This window comes from Sceloporus occidentalis, unplaced genomic scaffold (genome assembly GCF_023333645.1).
Source record: "Sceloporus occidentalis isolate IW3139 unplaced genomic scaffold, rSceOcc1.0.p SCAF_6, whole genome shotgun sequence".
Lineage (NCBI taxonomy): Eukaryota > Metazoa > Chordata > Lepidosauria > Squamata > Phrynosomatidae > Sceloporus > Sceloporus occidentalis.
In genome coordinates this window covers 3701901-3723187 of record NW_028316986.1, presented here as the reverse complement: position 1 = coordinate 3723187, position 21287 = coordinate 3701901, and the positions used below count along the sequence as shown (strand labels likewise).

General features: G+C 45.7%; 1 protein-coding gene across 1 annotated transcript in view; it reads left to right on the top strand.

The window, feature by feature from the left end:
• Nucleotides 1-21287, top strand: part of ELP3 (elongator acetyltransferase complex subunit 3) — a 128003-nt gene that overhangs the window by 38936 nt on the left and 67780 nt on the right. The window contains exon 9 of the mRNA XM_089528754.1: nucleotides 8936-9062. Within this exon, the coding sequence (XP_089384880.1) occupies nucleotides 8936-9062 (127 nt within the window). The remainder of the gene's footprint in view (nucleotides 1-8935; nucleotides 9063-21287) is intronic.

Below are 21287 nucleotides of genomic sequence, written 5' to 3'. Positions count from 1 at the left end.
GATGACACCCAAATAGTCTTCTCTATGTCTCCGACTGATGCAGTGACCGGGGATGGCATCTCTCCTCTCGTGGCCTGCCTGGAGTTGGTAATGGGCTGGATGAGGGAAAACAGATAGGTTGTGATAGGTTCCCCTAGTCCAGGAACGGCGGTGGTTCCACCTGTCCTAAATGGGATCACGCTTCCCGTGAAGGACTCAGTATGCAGTCTGGGGGTGCTCCTTGACTCGTCGCTTCACCTTACATCTCAGGTGAGTGCGACAGTCAGGAGCACCTGTTATCAGCTTCGGCTGATACGCCAACTGCGTCCCTACCTGGGCTGGAGGGACCTTGAAACTGTAGTACATGCTCTGGTAACCTCTCATTTGGATTTCTGCAATGCGCTCTACATGGGGCAGCCCTTGTATCATACCCGGAAGCTGCAATTAGTGCAGAATATGGCAGCACGACTGGTCACTGGTACATCCAGGGCCAGTCATATAACACCGGTCCTTAAAGACCTACACTGGCTGCCTATTTGCTTCCGGGCACAATACAAGGTGTTGGTTGTTACCTATAAAGCCCTAAATGGCTTGGGCCCAGGGTACTTAGAGGACCGCCTCTCTCCGTACAATCCACCCCGCACACTCAGATCAACCGGGCAGCAATTGCTAACGGTTCCAGAGGCCAGATTAATGGCCACTACTAGGAGGGCCTTTTCCATCTCGGCCCCCAGCCTCTGGAACGCACTGCCCTTTGAGCTCCGCTCGGCCGCCTCCCTTACTCAGTTTAGGAATGGGTTAAAAACATTCCTATTTGAGCAGACTTACCCCTGACTCTCTGACCCCTGAAGTATTCTCTCCTCGCCCCCTTCGTCAGCATGTTAAGCTGGCATGAGTGGTGGTTTTTATTGTTTTTATTGTATAATGTTTTTAATGTTATGTTATGTGGAATGCTGGAAACCAACTTGGTCTTAGAAAGGCGGTATACAAATAAAATTTTACTTACTTACTAGTTAGTACATCTTGCCTTTCACCAGGGGATTGTTCCTTTTTTAATAAGAGTTAAAATACAGTACTTACATTCAGAGGCATCACTAGGGTTGGTGTCACCAGGTGTGGTCACTCATGGTGTCATTCCCCCCATTGACCTCCTCCCATTTCACACCATACAGAATCATTAGACATGCTTTTTTGCACCAATATTACTCGTCTGTCGTAATTCCCATATACAACTGAATGTCGTGCAGATAGTTGTGACATAAACAACTGGCAAAATTTAAATTATACTTTCAAATTACAATATGCACAGCCTAGATGTATTTACATATACATAGTGAAGATTTGGTTAAAAGGTGATATTTGTAAATAAAAATTTAAAAGATTTTTTTAAAAAATCAAATTTAAAAAATTAATTAATTATTTTTTAAGTTTGAAATTTTAATTTTAAGAGTTATCGGGGCCTCTCCTTTCTCCTCCCACTGAGCTTCACCCCACTCTCACCATCTCTTAAAGCATTTTAAAGGGAAGCAGATGAATGCCATTGTCATTTCTGCCAAAAGGTAGTTTGAGGAGCAGTGGTGTCATCCCCCCCCCCCCCCCCAGTGCCACCTGAACCCCTGGCACCCTCCTAGTGACGCCACTACTTACATTGGCCCATAGATAAGTCAATTCAGGTTTTGGAGGTCAAGTTACTGACTAATGTTTCTAGACTTATACATTATATAAAGTAGGCATTCAGAAGGCAGCGATGGGAGCCAAAATGCTGTCCTGGTGCTTTTCTACTTCTTTCTGGGTTCAGTGAGGCTAACTATAATTGAATATTGCCTTTTAAATCTCTCTCTCTCTCTCTCTCTCTCTCTCTCTCTCTATATATATATATATATATATGCATACACACACATAGAGTGGTCTCTTGCTATCTGCTGAAGTTTGGTTCCAGGACCCTCTGTGGGTACCAAAAACTATGGATGCTCATAGTTTGGGGTGTATAGTTCTCTATAGCACTTTGTATTGTGTATTCTGTATTTTGTAGTATTATCATAATGTGGTTACTTACATAAAAATATATGATCGTTATATATATGGTAGAGTTGTGGTTTCATTCGTTTGGGACATGGTTGTAATATAGTTCCTTATATTGTCAGTTTCTCCCTGTTATTCTTTCTGGGTTTGCTGTGAAACCCACCTGTTGTGTGTTAACTACACCTCCTTTCCATCTCTCTCCTCTCCTTCTGCACTCAACCTTCTGAGCTCAGTGAATACAGCCCTTTCCTCAGGGTTTCCCTACCTACTGGGCCATACCAATACTCATAGGAGTTACACTACCATCTCCTTGATGCCAAATTACAGCCCTTTTCTTTCCCTGGGCTTTTTAAGACCTTCACCACTTTTCCTGTTGGCCGCTTTAGCTTTTGTAATCCGAATTACATTTTCAAGTGGCGTACTAGCATGTGTCTGGTAGACTTCTGATCTGTGCTGCTTTCTAATCGTTTGTAGACTTCATTGTGTTTTTATTTGTGCTATGTATGCCTAAGGAGACTTTGTCTACAGGATACTCAAATCTAATAAATAATCAGAAATAATAAAGTATCATCAAAAGCCAGAAGGGCGTTAGTCATAATGAGCAATACTAATGTCAGCTTCCTTGGCGGCATCTTCTTCCAAATCCTTGGGCCAAAACTCTCTGTGAGGTGATTATGGGCAAGATTAGTTCAGCAGCGCATGAAGGATTGAATTTGTATTAGTCTGTAACATCGTTCTGATGCACGAGGAACTTGGAGATGCAGTGCAGGGAAAACGGAAGTGATTTGTCCACCCAGCTGAAGTCCCAGAAAGAGATTGTGTGTCTGATGATGTGGAAAAATGCTTCTTTCTCTTTGATAATCGCCTATGGAGGGGGAGCAAAAAGGTTGCCTTGCTAGATAAGTCCGTTGGGCGGCTGTCAGTGAACCATAAGGAGTGCATTGAATAAGGAGCAGACAGCAGGTTTCCTGGGGTTAAATTGCCCCACGTTATGCATTGGACTGTCAAGTGATAATGTTGCTGAGAGGAGTGCAGTGCAAAGAAGGCATCTTTGCATTTGCAAGAATTCAGGCTGTTCTATTTATGGAAATTTGGACTTTGTTTTTGAGAAATTTCAAGCAGCCTGTACAGTTGTTGTCCACCTTCATTTCTTCCTCTTCTTTTCTTGCCACCTCTCCTCAAGGCTCAAGGTACAACATAGATTAAAATGCAATATATAGCCAACCCTTAAACACGTAAGTTAACACACATGAACATAGGATTCAAATTCAAAGATATAGCTGTGTTAGTCTGTAGAATCAGTACGAATCACGCTCAGAAGTAGACTAAAGTCTACGAAAGCTCATGCTGCCAACTTCTTTCTTGCAGTTAGTCTCATGTGCTACAAGATCTCTATACTTATAAGATTAAAATGAGCATTACACATTAAAATCAGCTGGATTAAAATATACCAATTTAAAAATAATAGTTTAAAATCCTCTGGGTCGGCCTGCCAGAAGAGATAGATCTTTAACACTGTTTTAAATTCAGACAGCAGGTTCAGATGTTGAATCCCTCCTAGTAGGTCATTCCACAATTTGTGGGCAGCTGATGAAAATGTCTTCTGGCTGACAGTTGCTAACCTAGTCCTGGCCAGTTGAAGTCAATGTCCCCCAGAGGATCTGGGTGTATGGGGTAGATTATATGGGAAGAGGCAATCCTGTAGGTAACCTGGAGTCAAACCATGTAGGGCTTTAAAGGTAACAACCACAACTTGGTATTTTGCCCAGAAAATAACTGGCAGCCAGTGGAGTGATTTTAATGTTGGTTTGATATGCTCACTCCTAGATGTACCAGCTATCAATCTGGCTGCAGTGTTTTGAACTATCTGAAGTTTCTGAACTTGGTACACTGTAGAGAGCATTGCAAAGGTCCAGCCTTGAGCTTACCAGCTTGTGCACTACCATCTTTAGGTCTTCTTGTTTTAGGAAGGGGCATAGCATATTCTTGGTTTGTTTTGTTTATTTTTGCTTACTGAAATATTTGTTGTTGTTGCTGCTTATGTGCCTTCTTGTGCAGTGTTTTGTGTCCCACCAGTCACCAATTGAAATGCCTTCTCTGCCACATGTATAAACCTTAAACCTGCCTCCCCAGTGGATTCTGTGAGTTGTAGTCCAAGAGGTAACCATTTCCAAGCTCATGGTAACTACCTATAGTTGGCCTTGGAGAGTTCTCGTACTCCTGTGAGTGTGACAGATGCCTCCCCCTTTTCAGCAGCCATGTGAGGTTGTGAGTTTATGGTTGTGTCATATGGATTTTTCCAATTAAGTACTTTTTTTATTCATGAAGATCCTTATTGTCTTCTGCTGGATGGGATTGTGGCATAACAGCTTCATCACAACACAGGCACATATAAAAGAATACTCTTGAAAACCCAATTAGGTGCGGCAGTATTGCAAAACCCTATCCATAACATATAAACAGGATGATAGTTGAAAGCACAGGAGGATGTTATCTACAGATCCACTTTGTGAGTAACAGAATGGGCCCCTCCTCAATTTTGGCTTAAAGCCCCCTCTCCCCCCAATTGATGACTTCTAATAGGAATCTCTCCACTTTCTACACTTACCAATTTCTTTCTTGTTTGATATGACTATGGCAATGATTTACAAGAGCAGTTGCCTCATTGACCATGAAAGCAGCAACAGTCACCATGGTTGTGTTGTGGAGGGAGAATATTCTCTACCCTGGAAAAAAACCAAGAATGCAGAAAGTATTTAGTTGTTGTTCTTCATCCACTTTTCTCAATTCTGGAAGTAAAAAAAATAAAAATCTCTTGCACCTATTCCTGTGCTCGAAAGATGATGCAGAACAGAAGGGGTTTTGACCACCTTACACACTGTTGACTCATGTTTAGCTTGTGGTCTACTGAAACCCCTAAATCCTTTTACATGTGCCATTTCAAGCCAGGTGTCACCCATCCTGTATCTGTTCATTTTTTCTTGTCTAGATGTTGTGTGTGTATGTTCTGGTCACCTGTTGTTGTATGGTGACTCCATGACTTTCATAAGGTCTTCTTAGACAAGGAATACTCAGAAGAGTTTTTTCCAGTTCCTTCCTCTGAAATATAGCCTACAGCACCTTGTTTTCTTTGACAGACTCCAATCCAAGTAGTAACCAGGTCTGACCCTGCTTAGCATCCAACATCAGATGGGATCTGGTTTCTTTAGGGTATTTAGGCTATAGCCATCTTAAATGTCCGAAGGGATGTCATGTAGAAGATGATGTGAGTTTGTATTCAAATCACAAGGAAGGAGATTCCACCTAAACATTTGGATGAGTTGTTTGAAAGTGAAATAGACAGCCTCCGAGGATGATGGACTCTCCTTCTTTGGAGGTGTTTAAATGCAAATCGCGCTCCTTCTCGGGCCCCGGAAGAGGCGCCACAAGTGCCAAAGGGCGCACTCGTGGCGTCACTTCCGGTGCGCCACGTGCGGACGCAGAGCGTCCGTTATGTCAATATGGCGGCGGCTGTGTGGAACGGCCGCTGCCATATTGTACATATTGAATACGTATTAGGGTTAGGGGGGTGCAGAAGCACCGCCCCTTCCTAACCCTAATACGTATTCAATACGTATTTTTTGGCGGTCTATAACCCGCCCTAATCAGATTTTAAGCCAGAGAAAGAGATAGGATGACCTAGCCTGGACCAAGGATCCATCTGGTTCTGCATCCCAATTTGCAATGGTAGTCAGCCAAATACCTCTGGGAATGCAAGGTCAGCTTCCAAAATCAAACAGCATCTGGTGCCTTTAGGGTATTTTGGCCCTTATAGATGTAGGGCCTTGCATTGAGTATTTAAATCTAGTCCACTTACTTCTTTTAACAGAATCTTCTCCACTGCAATGTATAAGGGAATTTCAGTGTGTCTGTAACCACAAGAGGATTTAGGGCATAGCATATGAAAATATGAGACTGGCTGTGCATTCCTTCTTGTCCTCTTCCTTATCCAGAATTCTAAAATCGGAAATATTCCTAAAACTAAAACCTTTATCATGGGTCGCTGAGATAGGAACACCTTTGTTTTCTGATGGCTCAGTGTGCACAACATTTGTTTCATGCACAATATTATTTAAAATACTGTATAATAATATACTGTCAGGCTGTGCGTATAAGGTGTGTATGAAACATAAATGAATTCTGTGTTTGGGTGTCAGTCTTGTCTCCAAGATATCTCATTATATACATGCAGTATAAGCAAATACTTGTATTCCAATATACAGACAAAATCTGGAATCCAAGACACTTCTGGTTCCAAACATTTTAGATAAGGAAGACTCAACCTGTATGTGTGTGAGAGGGAAAGTGTGTAGGCAACAAATGGCAAAAGGAAAGAGACTGTATTCCTTCTGCAACAACAACATTCAAACCACACTGTGTTGTTTTGCTACCAGTTGCTTCTTGTTGCTTCTAATTCCTAAACCAAACCATACCAGATGCTGTTTGCATCTTTTCCAAGCATTTCTGCAGGGATGTGAAGATGCTTCCATCATTTTAGAAACAGAAGCCCTTGGGGCAGGAGGGTTTGGTATTTTTTGCTTCCTTGCAGATGGTGGCTTATGCAGGCGTCCCAGCTGTTCAATTTTGGCAAGGAAGGTTCACTTTTTCTTCTCAGTTTTAAAATAGAAGAAATACAAGGACAGGTCTCTGCCCCAGCAGGCTTACAGTCTGGGGCAGGGGACTATCCATAGAATCATAGAGTTGAAAGAGAACGCAAGGGGCATCTAGTCCTGTCAGCGCAACTGCTGGGGTCCAACAACCACTGTCAGCAACTCAAGTGAGTCCTGGGCTTAAATCAGATCCTTGTAGCAGAGCTGGCAATTTCCAGAAGCAGAAGCGTTGGCTCCAAAGTCCAATTGGGATGACAGCAACTGGATGTCTTCCAAGAACTGCAGCAATGCAGGAACCTTCGGGGACACACAGCAAACCGATGCTGTAGCTTCTTCTGATAAACCACCAGAGAAACAAAGTCCCCAAAGTGCTGTTTATTAACAGTGCTATAATACAAAACCAGATCTCTAAAACTCCAAACCATACCAATCCAACTCCTACTTCAAACCCACAAGCTATCCCTTGCAACCCCTGGGTTTATATAGTCTCCAGACCATGTGGTCTCCCAAACCCAGTGAGTTCAGGTGTGTTGCCATGTCATGTGTCTCCTGTGCAATTTAGACACATGGTTTCATCATCCATGGCTACGTGCACTTGGGCATTGAAGTGTCCTTGAGCCAATGAGCTTCAGCTGTGCTGATCAACCTTGCCACTCTGCTGAATGCTCATGGCCAAACACACACACATCAAGCATTTCCCTGTGTGCTGTGTTTTAACCCTTCAAATCCCTGACAAGTCCAACCCCCTGCCATACAGGAATACAACCAAAGTACCCCTGACAGATGGCCATCCAGCCTCTCTTTAAAGACATCCAAAGAAGGAGAGTTCTTGTTTTTATTGTTATGTAACAATTAATGTACCCGTAAAGTGGTCCCTCCACATTCGCTGGGAAGTTCTCCCTCCCTCCCTTCCTCTCTCTCTCTCTATATATATATATCATGGAGAGCCAGCATGATGCAGTGGTTTGAGTATTGGACTGTGACTATGGAGAACAGGGTTCGAATCCTTGCTTGGCCATGAAACTCACTGGGTGTCCCTGGACAAATCACACTCTGTCAGCCTCAGAGGATGGCAATACAGCCCTTGCCAAACTTGCCAAGAAAACCCTGTGATAGGTTCGCCTTAGGGTTACCATAAGTTGGAAAGGACTTGAAGGCACACATCAACAGCAAACAACAATATATATCACTTTTATTATTGTCACACGATTCACTAGTATGGATAATATGAAGCATAAAAACACTAAATTAGCAGCTATAAAAACAACCAGGATTTTAATGGCCTGTGGGCAGAACTAATTGTCATACATGTGCAAATATCATAATCTCACATGTTTTAGCAGCAAAGAAAAAGAACTTAGTCACCACTTCCATCATGCTTTTCTCAGCATCCCTGTTAAGTGCGCTAGCTACCTGTGAAAAATCTGCCTGGTAACTTATTTAGTAAAGATAATATTAATCTCAATCTCTCGTCCTTATAAAAGTTACCACACACACACACACACACACACACACACACACACATATATATATATATATATTGTTGTTAACTACCCTCAAGTCATGGCATCACCAAGACTCCCTGTCTTACATTGCTCTGCTTTGGTCCTGTAAATTCATACACATGGCCTCCTTAATAGGATCTAGCATGCAGCCTTCCTCTTCTTCTGCTTCCCTTCACCTTTCCTTGCATTGTTGTTTTTTCCAGTGAGTCCTCCCTTCTCATGATGTGGCCAAAGTACAGTAGCCTCAGTTTTGTCATTTTGGCTTCCAGGGAGATTTCAGACTTGATTTGCTCTAGGACCCAGTTGTTTGTCTTTTTGGTCATCCACGGGATCCTGAGCATTCATCTCCAGCACCACGACTGAAATGAATTTATTTTCTTTCTATCTGGTTAATTCACTATCCAGCTCTGACATGCATACATGGTGATGGGGAATACAATGGCTTGGACGATTCTGACTTCAGTGCTCAGTTGTATATCTTTACACTTTAGGATCTTACCTAGGTCTACAGAATGCAAGGGCCAGTGGTCAATGCAGGAATCCGCATCTAAATGATCTGCCAAAAAAGTAAAAAATTGACCAAATGGCAGCCAGAAGTGCCACAACATCACTTTCAGCACACAGCAAATTTGAAGCTGCTGGGGAGGGGAGATGCTAGTCTGGAAACTGTGCTTGGCATCCTTCCTTTTCAGTTGCTCACCTCTTTTCTAACTAAAAGGTGTGATGTCTGTGCATAAGTGTATACACGCATGTACCTAAACCACATTGCCTTTCCCCCAGGGGTCACACAGTGAAGGCTGTCTGTGAATCGTTCCACTTAGCCAAAGATACCGGGTTCAAGGTGGTGGCGCACATGATGCCAGATCTGCCCAACATGGGACTGGAAAGGGACATTGCCCAGTTTGTGGTAAGAAATACTTCAAACATGTTTCCTTCTCTTCAGTTCTTACCTGGGTGTTTCTTCCTTGGTTTATTTGCAGCAGCAACACACTGTGCTGTCCTTTTGGGGATACACCATTCAGAGTTTAGGTTGATATTGTGACAGGGGAATGAACAGAAGTCTTGATCTGTTCTTTGGAAGTGGCTAAAAGACAACACTTTAAAAGATGTGTTTACATTATACAAATGGGAGTGAATGTGGGGTAGTGGTTTGAGCATTGGACTACAACTTGGGAGACCAGGGTTCAATTTCCCACTCGGCCGTAGACTGGGTGACCTTGGGCAAGTCACACTCTCTCAGCTCCAGAAAACCCCAGATATGTCTACAAATACAGTTAGAGCTGTGTGATTCCACTTTAACTGTCATGGCTCCATCTTATGAAATGAATGTTAGAACTGGAAGGGTCCCCTGGGCTAGCTCCCAGGGCTCCTTGGAGAAGTCTCTGCCACTTCTAGGCTCTCCAACCATGGTAGATTAGGCCCATTATAAATCTTCTAATAATAGATAGGATTGCTTGGATGCTCTTTGTCTTGTTTAAGACTTCATTTGCTTTATCGTATCTCTCGGAGATAATGAGAATCTAAAGATAGAGCGCCTTGGTAACCTCTCTATAGAATTGTCAAACCGATCAATATCTGTGTCAGGGACTTTGCTGCTTGATGTGTGGCTTGAAGGATGCGACATAGTCTCAGTAGCTGCCCTTTGCAGAGTCAAAGCACCTCCTTTCTGTCACTTTTTAGGTGCATTTTTTTATTTATTTAAAAATCTCCCACTCTGTAATACATACTTTCCAATATGGGCCAAAACACAATACAGAAATAATGAAGTTTGACATTGCTTTAACTGCTATGGCTCAGTGCTATGAATCATAGGATTTGTAGTTTGTTGTGGCACCAGAACTCTCCAATAGAGAAGATTAAGGCGCATTACAGATGGGCCCATGAGGCGCCGTCATCGCGCCGTCATTACGCACGAGGGGCGGTGCTTCCGGACATGCCTTGCCCCTCGCACGTAATGACTATGTCAAAATGGCGGTGCCGCATACAGATGGGCGCCGCCATTTTGACGTAGCAGACGCTCTGCGTCCTCTCGCCACGCGGCGGAAGTGACACCATGAGTACGCGCTTTGGCACTTGTGGTGTCTCTTCCGGGCCGCAGGAAGGAGCGCGAAAATCGCGCTCCTTCTTTGCAGCGTCCGGGAACCGCGCCGTTTGGCTGGGCCATCTATAACGCGCCTAAGTGTCTTCTGGGCCGTCTATAACGCGCCTAAGTGTCTCACTAAAACTATATTATTTATTATTATTAACCTTTATAAAGCGCTGTAAATTTACACAGCGCTGTACATACAATCTTTTTAATTGGACGGTTCCCTGCCCTCCGGCTTACAATCTAATAAGACATGACACAAACGGAGAAGGGAAAGGTGGTGGGGAAGGGGCCTCTCTAGTAGCATAATACATATAAAGTACATGGCAATACAGGAAATGATTCAATAAAACAGGCAACAAAAGAACAGTACCCAGAACTCCCTAGCATTGAGCCAGGGCAGTTAAGGCAATCTCAAACTAGATTATTTTAGTAACTGGTTAATATAAAACTTGGAGTTCAGTGGGGCTTAGTCCTAGCCAGAGTCTAACCTGCACTGCAGAAATAATGCAGTTTGATGCCACTCTGCCACAGTGCAATACTATGGAATCCTGGGACTTGTACTTTGTGGTGGCACCAGGGTGCTCTGAGAGAGAAAGCTAAATATCCCATGAAACTACAAATTCCAGAAATCAATAGCATTAAGCTATGGCAGTTAAAGTGGCATCAGGTTGCATTAATTCTGCAGTGTAGATGCAGCCATAGTTTTGTTTATATGCTCAGCCTCAAATTCCTAGGCTGAGGCTAGGGACCCTAAGATGCAATCCTATAGAATCATAGAGTCATAGAGCTGGAAGAGACCACAAGGGCCACCTAATCCAACCCAGTGCCATGATACAGTCATGGAGTTCTTTCACACTACAGAATTAGTAGTATGCAGATGACACCAAATTAGGAGGATTAGCTAATACCCCAGAGGACAGGATCAAAATTCAAAATGACCTGAATAGACTAGAAAGTTGGACCAAAACTAACAAAATGAAATTCAGCATGGAGAAATGTAAGGTACTGCACTTAGGGCAGAAAAATGAAATTCATAGATATAGAATGGGGAACACCTGGCATAAGGAGACTCTGTGTGAAAGGCTTCTAGGAGTCCAGGTAGACCACAAGTTGAACATGAGTCAACAGTGTGATGCAGCAGCAGCTAAAAAGGCCAATGCAATTTTAGGCTGCTTTGGTCAGGCCCCACCTGGAATACTGTGTCCAGTTCTGGGCACCACAATTCAAAAAGGATGTTGAGAAACTGGAGCATGTCCAAAGGAGGGTGACTAAAATGGTGAAGGGTCTGGAAACCATGCCCTATGAGGAACAACTCAGGGAGCCTGGAGAAGAGAAGGTTCAGAGGTGAGATAGCCCTGTTTAAATACTTGAAGAGGTGTCATATTGAGGAGGGAGCAAGCTTGTTTTCTGCTGCTCCAGAGAATAGGACACAGAGCAATGGGTGGAAGCTACAGGAAAAGAGATTCCACCTAAACATTAGGAGGAGCTTCCTGACAGTAGGTGCTGTTAGACAGTGGAACATACTCCCTTGGAGAGTGGTAGAGTCTCCTTCTTTGGCAGAATGGGGTTGGACTGGATGGCCCTTGCTGTCACTTCCAACACTATGATTCTATAGTGCTGTGATTCCACTTTAACTGCCCTGGTTGCATTTTATGTAATCTTGGGGTATTTTCTCTGGTGAGACACTAGAGCTCTCTGGCTGAAAATTCAAAGGACCTCTCCCTAAAGTGCAAATCCCAGAGTTTTATGGGATATCGCCATGGCAATTATCTTAGTGCTATAGCTGTGTAATGTGAAAGGGACCATAGAACTGCAGAATTGGAAAGTGCTCCAAAGGCCATCAGGTACCACCTCCATCTCAATGCAGGATCTCCAGATAAAGCATCCCCAGCAGGTTGTTATCCAGACTCTTTTTGAAGAGTTGAGGGAAGGAAACCCCTCCATCTCTCTAAGCAATTGGTCCAGCTGAACCCAGTGGGTTTCCATGGCTGAGCAGGGATTCGAACTCTGGTCTCCAGAGTCATAGTCCAATGTTCAAATCACTATGCCATGCTGACTCACATTGGACTTATTTACAGCCCAACTTCTCTGTTAACTTGGTTGGTCCCTTGTTGCTTTTTCCATACAAATGGTCATCCAGCATGGGAAACTCAAGTGTTTAATGACACGGCCTGGGGGATTCTGGGAGTTGTAGTCTAACGGAGTAAATTTTTCTGATCTCCTTTAGAATGAGGCTAAACATAAGCAAAAGGAGCAGCAGAAGCAGGGAAACACATGCACATGTTTCCCAGTTTTGCCACTTGGCACAGTTTATTCCAACAGTACATTTGATTCATGGTTCCCACCCCATCTCCTCTCATCCCCCCCCCCCCAGGTTGTCTCATTTTTCTTGCGCTGTCACAACTGCACAAGTGTGCCTTCTGTTGCCTAATGCAGTCTAGAGGTGCTGGCTGTGTTAAAAACCTCATTAATTCTCCAAAGCAGTTGATTTATGCTAGCTATTAACCTGATCATTTTTATAAACTCCCCTGCTGCATTTTGAAGGCCTGGGTAACTGCTCTTTTGTCGTTCACCTGTCAATGAAAAGCCTTTAGACATTCCGGAATGGCAATGGGAATTAAGACCTTGGAGATGCAAAGGCAACAACAACAACAACAACAAAAGTAGTTGAAGAATTTGGCAGAATGTCCTCCCGCATTTCCCCCCTGAAGCCTTTCTCCCCCTTCCCCCCCAAAAATTGGAAAAAATTTATTATTTAATAAGAATAAAAACAACAATAGTAATACTGATGATGATGTTGATAATAATAATAATAATTTAAATGCTGCATGATTTACATTCTAAGGTTTGTATTGAGTTTTTAACATGTTACATTTTAATTCATAACTGATTTAACTTTTTAAATGGTTTAATTGTTTTTTTTAAATTTTATAGTTATACATTTTAATGTGGGTTTTTTGTATTGTTTTTAAATTGTATTATTTTACATTTGCTGTTCACCGCCTTGAGTCTCTATATTGGGAGAAAGGTGGGATATAAGATGATGATGATGATGATGATGATGATGATGATGATAATGATGATGATGATGATGATGATGATGATGATGATATGGTTGCCATAAGTCAAAACTGACTTAAAGGCACACAAGAGTAGCAACAAATCCTGATTAAATTCTTCTATTGGTTTTATCTGGAATGGTTTTAAATAGTTTATGTTCCTTGAATCATCTGCTCCCGTGAGGGCAGGATAGAAACATTTTAAATAAGGATAAATAAATTAATGGGGCAGCCTGGTGTAGTGGTTTGGGGGCTGAACTATGACTGGAAACCAGGGTTCGAATCCCATCTCGACTGCGAAAAACCATTGGGTGCCCTTGAGCAAGTCACACTCTCTCAGCCTCAAGGGAAGGCAATGGCAAACCCTCTGAACAAATTCTGCCAATAAAACTCTGCCTTAGGGTCGCCATAAGTCAGAAATGACTTGAAGGCACACAGTAACAGCTAATAAATGAAATGTGCTGGAGGTGGAAGTAACATCAACCTTGTATGAGCAAAGCAAGCCTCTCGAGGTATTTTAAAAACAGGGCTAAATGCCCCATCATTTTTGGAGTATGGGAACCCTGCCATTTCTGACAGGCTGCTGCAGGGTCCTTGATACTGAAAGCTTCTTGCAGGTGCATTAGCAAAGACAAGGCAGAAGGTATTCAGTGGTTGTGGCTTTTTAAAATATGGGGGGGGGGGGGGCTTTCTGCCACTTGATTCATCGCTCCCTAAATGTCTGGAATAATCACTCTAAATTGCAAACCAATTGCAGGCACTTGCACTGTGGACAGCTTAATGGATGCTTCCCATCGCCCGCACCCGGACCCCGCTTCTCCTCCTCCGCTTTTGATAAATAAGCACCTTGGCAGCAACCCATGACATATTTTTATACCCCTCTTCCCCTAGATTTAGTGCTCGTGTGTGTGTGCGTGCGTGCGTGTGTGCATATGTGAATCACCTGGTTTCTTGTTTTCTCTTGGTATTGTCCAAATTAAGACACCCATCATGGTTAAGATTTGTTTAGGTGTTTATCTTTCCCCAAATGTCCGTTGTTGTTGTTGTTTTGTGCCTCCAAGTCATTTTTGACTTATGGCAACTCTAAGGCTCCATATCATGGGGTACGCTTGGCACTTTTTGTTCCAAGGAGGTTTGTCATTGCCATCTTCTGAGGCTGAGAAACTCTGATTTGCCCAGGGTCACCCAGTGGGTTTCATGTCCAAGCCCAGATTCAAACCCTGGTCTCCCAGAGTCATAGTCCAACCCTCAAATCGCACTGTTTGCCTATCCTCCAGTGTGCAGCCTGCCAGATTTTGTGTTAGTAGGGCATCCTTGGGCTCATTTTGTATGACAAAGCAATGCCAGTCTAGCTAGGGTCCTGTGGATTAGTGGGTTACATAGTGCTAATTCAAGTTGATCCAGCCATTGTAAGTTCTATCTTGCTTTCTAACTATCTTATATACCACTGTGCGTTTGTATTGATAACATCTTAACCCTATAATCCTTCTCCCTTCCTTTATCTTTCTCAACTTCCTTTTCCATCCATCATCAACCCATGTGCTTGTTCCCAACTCCTCACTCTTCCATTAAACCATTTTCTAGTCACCTTCCTATTCATTCCTTTTTTAATGTAAAGTCGAAGGCTTTCATGGCCGGCATCCATAGTTTTTTGTGGGTTTTTTGGGCTATGTGGCCATGTACTAGCAGATTTTCTTCCTGACGTTTCGCCAGCATCTGTGGCTGGAATCTTCAGAGAATGCTTTGCCTGGAAAAAGTGGGTGTATATATATATATATATATATATATATATATATACCCGTATTTTCCGGTGTATAAGACGACTAGGTGTATAAGACGACCCCCAACTTTTCCAGTTAAAATATAGAGTTTGGATATACTCTCCGTATAAGACTACCCCTCTTCCAACGCACACCAAATAAAAATTAAAAAAACATCAGGTTTGATTTCAATATAGTAATTTTAATTCAAATGCTTATGACATGCAGGTACCCAGGAAAACTTGTTGTATACAAAGTCTGCTTGGATTGGTCAGCTCTCCCTGCCTGCCCAGCCCTCTCTGTCTCCAAGATTTTCTTCTACCGTACTTGTACAGCGCTGCCCTTGCTGCTTTCATACGGTCACCACATATGGAGAGTATGTGGCCGCGGCCGTTTTTGAGCTTTCCCCACCATATGCGGCGACCGCAGATTCTCCAGTCCGGCTCGGAAGTTTCAGCCCTATAAGACAACACCCGGCGTATAAGACGACCCCCGACTTTTGAGAAAATTTTCCTGGGTTAAAAAGTAGTCTTATATGCCAGAAAATACAGTATATACTGTGTGAGCCTGGAAATGCAGGAGTGATTTGCATGTGTATTGTTCTGTGTTGATGGCTAATAATAATAAATAATAAATGTTTTATTTGTATACCGCCCTTCCATAAGATCAGGGCGGTTTACAGCATTTAAAAATACACAAAATTCCATTAAAAACCATATCAAAAATTACATCAATACACTACAACACAAAGCAAAAAACAAAAATAAAAACAACAACAAATGCCCCCGGGTTAGCCAACCATTGCCTGTGCGGCCTTTGCGGCGGGGGGGGCCTATAAGGACTTAATCGGGGAATGCAATTTGAAACAGGTAGGTCTTTAACTCCCGTTTGAATTGGGCCAGGGAGGTAACTGAGCGGAGCTCTATGGGCAGCGTATTCCAAAGGGCCGGGGCGGCGATGGAAAAAGACCTCCTAGAGGTGGAGGATAACCTCGCCCCGGGGACCCTAAGGAGTTGCTGCCCAGATGTTCTGAGGGTGCGAGGCGGAATGTACGGGGAGAGGCGGTCCTTCAGGTATCCTGGGCCCAAGCCATTTAGGACTTTATAGGTCATTACCAGCACCTTGTATTGCGCCCGGAAGCGAATGGGCAGCCAATGGAGGTTTTTTAAAACCGGTGTTATATGGCTGGCCCTGGACGTGCCAGTGACCAGCCTAGCAGCCATGTTCTGCACCATTTGAAGCTTCCGGGTTTGGTATAAGGGCTGTCCCATGTAGAGTCCATTGCAGAAATCCAGTCTCGAGGTTACCAGGGCATGTACCACAGTTTCAAGGTCCCTCTGGGCCAGGTATGGGCGCAGCTGGCGAATAAGCCGAAGCTGATAGCAGGTGCTCTTGACCGTCGCATTCAACTGAGCAGTCAGACTGCGCACGGAGTCCTTCACAGAGAGCGTGACCCCGTTCAGGACAGGTGGAACCACCGTCATTCCTGGACCAGGGGAACCTATCATGAGTACCTCCGTTTTCTCTGGATTCAGCTTGAGTCAGTTTTCCCTCATCCAGCCCATTACTGACTCCAGACAGGCCACGAGAGGAGAGACACCATCCTCAGTCACTGCATCAGTCGGAGACATAGAGAAAATTATTTGGGTGTCATCAGCGTACTGATAACCCCGCGCCCCATGTCTCCGGATGATCTCTCCCAGCGGTTTCATGTAAATGTTAAATAGCATGGGAGACAGAATGGCTCCTTGAGGGACCCCAGTTTTAAGGGCCCTCTCATCGGAGCACACGTCTCCCAGCTGCACCATCTGGGACCTCCCGGAGAGGTAGGACCGGAACCACTGGAGCGCTGTGCCCCCGATTCCCACCTCTGCCAGGCGTCCCAGAAGGATACCATGGTCTATGGTATCGAAAGCTGCTGAGATGTCCAAGAGCACCAACAGGGACACGCTTCCCCTGTCGATGCTCAGACGGAGATCATCGACCAAGGCGACCATGGCCGTCTCAACCCCATAACCTGCCCGAAAGCCAGTTTGAAATGGGTCCAGATAATCCGTTTCATCCAAGACCCCCTGAAGCTGGATTGCAACCGCCCTCTCGATCACCTTCCCCAAAAATGGCAGCAGTGAAACTGGCCGATAATTGTTATACACCAGGGGGTCGAGGGAGGGCTTTTTTAATAAAGGTCTTACTAGGGCCAATTTAAGATCAGATGGAAATTGCCCTTCCCTCAGAGATGTATTAATTATCCGGCGTAACAATGAAGTTACAGCCGGTCCCCCCTGAGCTGCTAGCCACGAGGGACAGGGATCGAGAGAGCAGGTTGTCTTCCGAACACTTCCAAGGATCTTGTCCACATCCTCGGTACTAACCAACTCAAACCGATCCAGCTTAACTAAGTCCACGGAGGCCCTGGACGCCTCTACGCTAGGTTCTGCCTGAATGTCGGCGTTAAGACCTTCGCTTATCCGAGAAGTTTTATCCACGAAAAAGTCGTTAAATAAGTCACAGCAGGCCTTAGAAGGTTCAAGGATCTGGTTCAGGGCAGGAGGGAGCTGAGTAAGCTCCCTGACTACCCTGAACAACTCTGCTGGCCGCGACTCCGCGGACGCGATACGAGCACCATAGAACGAATTCTTTGCTGCTCGTATCGCCTCTCCGTAGTCCTCTAACCGTTGGGCTAGGAGAGTCTTGTCGTCTAAGCGAAGGTGTTTCCGCCAACGGTACTCTAGCCGTCGCAGCTCCCGCTTCCTTGCCCGGAGATCTTCCGTATACCAGGGCTTTCGTTTGGAAGCGGGTCTGAGAGGGCGCTTGGGAGCGATGCTGTGTATAGCCCTCGAGAGACCGGTATTCCAGATACCAGTCAGGGCATCAACAGAATCGCCGTCGCTACCAAACATGTGTCCCTCTAGGGCTGCCTGGAACTGGTCAGGTTCCATTAGCCTTCGAGGGTGGACCATCCTAATAGGTCCACCACCCCCGGGAGGGATCTGGGTAGAGACCTTGATTTTCACCTCAACCAGGAAATGATCCGTCCATGGCAAGGGGGAAATATCAGATATTTCCACCCACGGATTTTCCACATCCGAACAGAAGACCAAATCGAGAGTATTACCCGCACAATGCGTAGGACCCTGAATTAGCTGGGACAGGCCCATGGCAGCCATGGTATCCATGAATTCGCGAGCCGCACCGGGTGGAACATAGCTGGCCGTGAGGGAGATGTTGAAGTCGCCCAGGACAAGTAGCCTGGGTGTCTCCAGCATCAGTTCAGCGACCAGCTGTGTCAGCTCGTTAAGGGAGTCCGTTAGCGCACGGGGTGGCCGATACACCAACAGAATCCCTAGACTGTCCCTAGCTTTAAGGGTCAGGTAAATACACTCGATATAGGACGTCTGTCTGATGTGGTTCCTAGCGAGGGACACGGTGTTCCTATGTATCAAGGCCACACACACACCCCCGCCCACCTAACCTGGGCTGGTCCTTCACCGAGAACCCGGCAGGCAGGGCCTGAGCCCACACAGCATCCCCTTCAGGCCCCAGCCAGGTCTCGGTAATGCAAGCCAGATCACAACTTCGGTCCTCCAACAGGTCGTGGAGGATGTGGGTCTTGTTGTTAATTGATCTGGCGTTGCACAGGAGCAGCGACAGGGTTTGTGGCACGGTTGGAGCGACCCTCAGGTCCCTTAGGTTGGGAGGGGGACCGGAAGGAGAGATGGATATGAGGCATCTATCTCGCCTTCCCCTGGAACGCAAGTCCCTCCTCCCACCGCCATACCTCCCCCTGCCCCACACAACCTCAATAGGAGCTCCGCTCAGAGTGATGTCGTCCCCTTCCTCCCCAGCCCATGCATCCCCCGCGTCCATGACCTCCCCCCACCCACCCTACACCGACAAATAAAGGGCAGAGGTTAGCCACTACAGGCATCCTCTGCCCAAGCTAACCCACAACCTCCCTAGCCCCGTAAAAACTGCGCAGCTGCGCAATTGCGGAGTTCCGCTGCGGTGGCTCTCCAGTCCGTGGGCGGCTCTCCCGGGGCGGTGCGCAGATGCGCACCTCCGACACCCCGGGAGGAGACCGCCCGGCAGAAGCGCGGCTTGGCTGCGGAGTCCGGCGTGGAAGCAGAGGGGGGCGTGTCAGGAAGGTCCGGGCGTCCGGCTTTTGAGCTCGCCGCTCTCACCTAGCGAGCTCTCTCTCCCTAGCTTCCCCCCAGGAGTCTTAAAGGCCCACTCCCGGCTACCGCAAATGCCAAACAGCCAAAAAAAAGAGTCCCGCTGCGGTGGCTCTCCGGTCCGTGGGCGGCTCTCCCGGGGCGGTGAGCAGATGCGCACCTCCGACACCCCAGGAGGAGACCGCCCGGCAGAAGCGCGGCTTGGCTGCGGAGTCCGGCGTGGAAGCAGAGGGGGGCGTGTCAAGAAGGTCCGGACGTCCGGCTTTTGAGCTTGCCGCTCTCACCTGGCGAGCTCTCTCTCCCTGGCTTCCCCCCAGGAGTCTTAAAGGCCCACTCCCGGCTACCGCAAACGCCAAACAGCCAAAAAAAAGAGTCCCGCTGCGGTGGCTCTCCAGTCCGTGGGCGGCTCTCCCGGGGCGGTGCGCAGATGCACACCTCCGACACCCCGGGAGGAGACCGCCCGGCAGAAGCGCGGCTTGGCTGCGGAGTCCGGCGTGGAAGCAGAGGGGGGCCTGGGAGGCTAATGCAAAAGAGGATTAATGACTGCTAATTAATAATATTAATAATAAATAATAATACATCGTTTATTTATAGCCTGCCTTTCCTTGAGATCAAGGTGGGTTACAACATCATGAGAACAACAAACGATAAATACAACAATACAGTATCAGCATTAAAACCGAGAATTAAAAACACAGATTAAAAACCATACAAAGACTAGCCAAAGTGTAGGTACAAGGATGCAAGGGGAGGGGGAAAGAAGCGTTACAACATCTGGGGGAAAGCTTGTTCGAAGAGAAAGGTTTTGAGTCTCTTCCTAAATTGGTCGAGGGAGGGGGTCGAGCAGAGCTCTTCGGGAAGCGAGTTCCATAACTGCGGGACTGAGGTAGAAAAGGCCCTCTGTGCAGTCGAAGAATGTTTCAAAGAAGGAACCCTCAGAAGTTGCTTCCCAGCTGACCAGAGTGTGCGGGGCGGATTATATGGGGATCATTGGTGATCATTATCTGCTGGGAAAGTCCCTGACTCTGAATGGTTTCCCATTTGCATTTGCTGAGTCCTGTAGAGTCCGGTCCAAGTGTTTAAGTTCATCTTCCAAGAAGTGGGGTTCACAGATGCATTTTGCTCAGTCTATCAGTGTTTTGATTGTGTCTCTTCTTAGTCCTGGGTGATGGTTGGAGTTCTTGTGCAGGTATCGGTCTGTATGTGTGGGGTGGATGTTGTTCAGATGATTCAGGTGTCAGAATCTACCTTCATGCAGGGATTCAGGGTGTATTCTGCCCTGAGGTTTGTAGAGATAGATAGATAGATAGACCTTGTAGAGATAGATAGACTGATGGATGGATAGATAGATAGATAGATAGATAGATAGATAGATAGATAGATAAACTGCAGAATGGGGGCCAGTGAATAGGCTCTCACACACAAATAGGGATAGAGATAGATAAGCATATATAGAGAGGGAGTAGTGATATAGATAGATAGGCATTTTTGGAAAGGAGGACTGCCACCATGGGGAATGGGCCGAATGGTCACGTATCGCAGACAGGCAGTTTTATGAGGGCTGGATGGGTAACAGATACCCTAGATCAGGGGTAGGCAACCTTTTTGAGCCGGGGGCCGGGTTGCTATCCCTCAGACAACTGGTGGGCTGAAGCCAAAAAATAAATAATTAAATAATTTAAAAAAATTTAAATAAATAAATAAACCGGGACAAATATTTCAAATGGAGGACACTTTTTAAAAATATAGAGGACACGCTAAAATTTGCTGATTTTTAAAAAAATGTTAATATAAATGCATGTTTCGGAGGCTTCTATAGACAATTGCCCCCCTTGCCTGCCGCTTGCTCCCCTTGCCTGCCGCTTGCCCCCCCTTGCCCGCCTCCTCCTGATAGGCCAAATGCTCCAGCAGCAATCGGCGGCAGGACCAGGCTGGGGCTGGTCCCAAGGCCTTGCCGGGCCGCATCTGGCCCGCGGGCCGCAGGTTGCCTACCCCTGCCCTAGATGCATACATCCTTAGATCTCTCCTAGTCAGAGGAACTAGGAACCAAAT